General features: G+C 45.8%; 1 protein-coding gene across 1 annotated transcript; it reads right to left on the reverse strand.

The window, feature by feature from the left end:
* Nucleotides 1-255: 255 nt before the first annotated feature.
* On the reverse strand, nucleotides 256-4,837 carry EBNA1BP2 (EBNA1 binding protein 2). Its single transcript, XM_086617294.1, has 9 exons — nucleotides 4,763-4,837; nucleotides 4,562-4,645; nucleotides 4,154-4,311; nucleotides 3,410-3,533; nucleotides 2,031-2,120; nucleotides 1,725-1,800; nucleotides 1,363-1,453; nucleotides 873-1,044; nucleotides 256-539 (listed from the first exon to the last, which is right to left on the reverse strand). The coding sequence occupies exons 1-9, from the start codon at nucleotides 4,835-4,837 to the stop codon at nucleotides 489-491; spliced, it is 921 nt and encodes a 306-aa protein (XP_086473420.1). The 3' UTR covers nucleotides 256-488.
* Nucleotides 4,838-4,933: the final 96 nt, after the last annotated feature.

A 4,933-nucleotide genomic window follows, 5' to 3' on the forward strand; every position in this document is an offset into this window, starting at 1 on the left:
ACAGAAATAAACCTGTTTATAAGACAGCTGCATTCGGGTCACTGATGTTTCTAAATCCATCTATATGAATAGTCTAAAGAACACTTTAACATCATGACAGGCTTCAGACTTCCTATTCTGACATCGGCAACATGACCCAGAACTCTAGTTCACCAAGAACATGTCCACAGTAGCTGTGGAAAAAGCTGTCAGAATGAAAGGAACAAAGGACAGGCTTCAGCCACCATTCATAACACAACTAAACATCAATTAGACGTAGTTCTGTGCAAACCATTTAATGCGTCCACACACCAAAGGCTTAAGTATAAAACAATCCTTCAACAAAACAGATAGTAAGAAGAAATTAGTGATAAGGCACTAGTTTCCACTGACTTTTTTTCTTGCCACTCAGAAGCATCCAGCTTGCTCCACAGTTAGCTGCTTGACAACAGCAGAAACATCTTGCAACACACAGAAACAAAGGAACCCCACCGGGGAGCACAGTCCTCTTATCGCGCCCGGTTCTTCATTTTCTGCCTTGCTCTCTTTCCAGGTCTCTTCTGCAAAAAAAGGACAGATTCAGATCTTTATTTTCATGTCCTCATTCTTTGTTCTAGCTCTATAGCTTGGGGAGGATACCAAGGAGAGGCTATTTTTCAGCACCTCTGCAGAGCAAGGTTTTGGGACACAAGTAGCAACATACATTACTTGCTAACACCTTGTTCATCTCCCTTCTCAGACACCGAACCACCGTCCTCAATTCTGTCTGCAACTGAATTATGCTCAGCTCCCAAAGACACATTCTCACTGCCAGATGCTGGAGCCACCCATCATGTACTCAGCTCTCCCTCTCAGACCACAGCTGGCTTCCTAGCATGCAATGTTTTACTTACATTGAGGGCCTTTTTTCCTCCTTTTCCTCCTCTTCCTGGGCCTTTGTTGTGAGCCACTTTTGACTGGAAGCTGGATACATCATTAAAACTCTCCTTTGTGTTCCACTTTGAGCCCTTCTTCTTCCCACCAAAACCAAACTTCTGATTCTTGTACCGTCTTTTGGCATTTGGTCTGAAAAACAATCAAACAGCATCATTGCCTATATTCCTTTCCTCAGGAAGCTCTCAGAAGGCACATGTATCTGCTGATGGACTCCCATCAGCCATCATAAACCTTTCCCCTCCTATTGAGGAAGCAGAAATTAGCACAGTTCAGTCTCCATTCCATTCTGGCCACAGTTTTCCGCCTCTCTAGGGACAGAAAGCCACCTTGGACTTATTTTAACGAACGGTAATCAGAACAGCTTTCTCATTACACAAAATGATCCCCTAAAAGACTGAAAAAAAACCAGAGACTCTGCATTTAAATATCTTTCTTTTCTGGTCTCACCCCTTCTTCATCCGTTGACTTGCATTGCCTTTTGTTTTCCCCTGAGACGATGTCTGCTCTTCATCGAGAAAATCCAGCTTGTCAGAGAGACCTACAAGAGCAAAAACGTAACAGCTGCTCAGCTACCACCACAGAAAATACGAATTTTCAGTCTCAGCAAGTAATAGCAACAAGTCACCCTCACTCAAGAACATCTGCTTGGGAGAATTTTCACTGCCACAGGCATATGATTCTGCACAGCAGCAGCCTTTCAAGCTCAGTGCCCAGCCCTACAGGCTGACATCACACATCACATTGCCTTATGTTGCTCACACAGCACTACTTCCATTACACATTTGCTCTCTTAGACAAGTTAACTTTACCTTTCTGGTATTTCTTGACTGCATTCAACATATTTTTCTTCTCCTTTTGTCTCCTCTGTAGAATCTCAGTTTGCACCTGATATTAGAAGTAGAATGTTAGTGTTGTTCCTTACAGTGTCCCATACTTTTTTTTATTAATTTTTTTTTAAGGTATCCCATCTTTTGCTCTGTCTTCCTTCAAAGCAGCTAGACAGAAGACTAGGCAGATTCCATATGCTTTAGCCAGACTTCTGTGGTCTCACTTCCCAAGTTCCTCACTCAGGCTCTAAATTCTTGTCATAGGTCCCTTTTGTAGCTCCTCCTCACCTTCTTGCCATATTTTCTCATTGCACGGAGCTGCTTCGCTTTCTCAGACCTCTCCATTGCTTCCTGTTTACTCTTAAGCTTTTGTCGAATCTTATTAGGGATAGAAAAAACAAAATTTATCAAAATTAATACAAAAGAATTTCGACTGCTGTGCAGTCCTGAAATCAATAATTATGTGAACTATCAATGAGTGTAAAAAAGAAAATATCTCTCAATCAGATAATGCTTTACAAGGAATAACGTTCTTTCAACTCAAGGCTGGAACAGTTATTACAGAAACTCCTGAACTGATCTGTAGCCAAAATCTGCTTAAAAAGACAAAACTCACACAGAGACAAGACAAAGCCTTATAATGGGCTCTAGCAGAACTGCTAAACGAGTATCTTGTCAGTCTACTCAGGTGTAAGTAGAAGACTTGATAGTTTGTTTCTTGCCATTATTAAAACACTGAAGAAAAGTCAACAATACTTCCATGCCATCGAAAACATCTTTTTTGTTCCCTCCTCATTCACAAACATTTCTATAAGGATGCTGCATTACAAGGGATTACAAAGACTTCAACATAGATCTTCTGCATTCAGCCTGTGACTCCACTAGGAGATAACAACTCTGTTCTTCAAAGAGAAGCCAGCAAAAGAAGGTAACAGTAATGTGCAGAATTGACTTAAGCCTCAACACAAGCTAATTATTAATCTTCGTCTTCTTTAGGAAGATTCTATCAGCCATCAAAACAGTGACCAAGTCATACATGAACCTCCAAATTAGACTCTGGCTCATGTTTGTTTAAGTTATACAAGGTAGTCCTTTTTTCCAAAACTAAAACAAAAATTAGCATTCCGTTTTGAACAAAGACCACAACCAAGAAGCACGTTTGTGAAATTCTCATCTCCTGCACAAATCTGACTTACTACCTGTGACAGATTAAGTCAATAACACACAGTTCAAAATCACAGAGAACAAAAACACACTGAATATAAACAAAGGGTGATACTTAAACAGGGTAAAAGGATAACGTTAATGCCACAGTTGACTGCAAGTCTTTGGACAAAGAGCACAAATACAGCCAACTTTAAAACTACTCTCAAACATACGGAGAAAAAAATCTCCATTTTTAACATTAAATACATTCAGGACAGAATATAAATTGTCCTTTTCTCCTTTATGTTCCACTCGTTATGTAAATCCCCACATTGCACTGAAATACCTAAACAGGAAGAAATTTCCTGCCGCAAACAAAATTTCAGATGCAAACACTGTCACAAGCAGTTCTCAAAGAGATGAAGGCAAGTACTCACACATCACCCCTTAAAATTAATCCCTAACACAGGCTAAAACCAATATATAAAACAAAAAAGAAAGCCATTATTCACTGCACATACCTTCTGCATCTGTTGGTCTGATTTGGCCATCTCGGCAAAGTAATCATCTGGCCTTCTAGTAGGAACTTGGAGCTTACGCAGCCTAGGCAGGGCTTCCAGGACCGCTGCCTGAGCCTGCCGGTAACTAGGGAGACAGCATAGCACCAGCTCTGTCACTGGGTATCGAGCATCTCACAGGCTGACAGAGACTCTGCTCACATAAGCTGGCTGACACCAGCATCTAACAAGCATTGATCTAGAATTATATCAACGTGCTGGGCCCTGAATCACTCAGTGCTACTAGAAGTGATTTAGGTGCCAGTACATTATCAGCACTTACAACTTGTGCATACACATTTATAAAACTGTAACTTGAAACTAGATACATTGGATTATAGAAGACAAGGCAAAACAAGAGAACTGCAATAACACTAAAACAAATCCACAAAGAAAAATCCACATCCAACGTTAAAGCCATAGTGCTGCAACCAAGGAACTTTTAAAATAAACTTGTCGGCAAAGGACGGAAGTCTGCAGAGAGGAGATAAATAATTTCCAGTCACAAGACAAGTTAAATATACTACCATCAATTCGTAGTTATTTTGGAAAACATTCAGAGCTATCAGATGTAGAACACGTGGCCCAAGAGTGACAAGATCCCAGTGACAGCCAGCGTGGCAGTCTGCAGCATACCTGCGAAACACAACTCCACGCACACAGCAGCACACCGAGACTCTACCAGAAATCTCAGATTTCGACACTTACAAGCTCATCTCTCTCTGGAAGTCATTCTCAGGATCAACAGCGTCTTTGCCAGAAGCACTCTGAGAGACGGGATCCACGACCTGGCCCAGAGTCACATCCAGCCTCTCCACCCAAGCCAGCTGTCGCTTGAATTCGGACAGGCACTGCTTCAGCCCGTTCTGTGGAAGAAGCACAGCTCTGCACACGCCCGCGCACAACCACCGCCCCAGGGCCGGCCCGGCTGCACTTCTAGGTCACGCCAAGGCCGCCGGGTGATGCCCCAGATCAGCGCTGCAGTGCAGGATCCCTGTCCCAGTCCTGCCCCGACACCCTCGGCCCCAGCTCCCGCGGGGCCTCCTCCGCCCCGCACCCCGGCGGACGCAGGCCCCGGGCCGCCGTTCCCACCCCGCCCGAGAAAGCCCCACTCACCGTGTCGTTGCGCCGCTTCGGCCGCTCCTCCAGCACCACGTTGAGCCCCGGCTTCAGCGCGCCCCTCGAGAAGGCCTCCTGGAGCTGCGGAGAGGCCACGCTCAGGCCGCGCCGCCGGCGGGCTCACCGGGCGGCCCTGCCCCGCGGCTGCCGCGGAACGCCTCGCCGCGCCCCGGCCCCCCCACCGCAGCCCGGGCTCACCTCCGAGTCCGAGAGAGAGGAGTCCTCCGAGCCGGAGTCCGACCCGGCGTCGGACACGGATCCCCGCCGCGCCATGCTGCTGCCGCTGCCGCTTCCGGCCGCGTGCGTGCGCGCCGCCACCGCTTCCGGGGCCGCCGGGGCCGCGGTTGCCACGGCGACGGCAACAGCAGC

Source organism: Tauraco erythrolophus, chromosome 10 (genome assembly GCF_009769465.1).
Source record: "Tauraco erythrolophus isolate bTauEry1 chromosome 10, bTauEry1.pri, whole genome shotgun sequence".
Taxonomy (NCBI): Eukaryota; Metazoa; Chordata; class Aves; order Musophagiformes; family Musophagidae; genus Tauraco; species Tauraco erythrolophus.

Coding starts and splice junctions, on each gene's coding strand:
- EBNA1BP2 (XM_086617294.1), bottom strand. CDS start 4,837: ATGGCGCGGCGGGGATCCGTGTCCGACGCCGGGTCGGACTCCGGCTCG. Junction 3,534..4,153: donor TTCCAGAGAGAGATGAGCTT/GTAAGTGTCGAA, acceptor CTGTCTCCCTAG/TTACCGGCAGGCTCAGGCAG. Junction 1,454..1,724: donor AGTCAAGAAATACCAGAAAG/GTAAAGTTAACT, acceptor TTGCTCTTGTAG/GTCTCTCTGACAAGCTGGAT.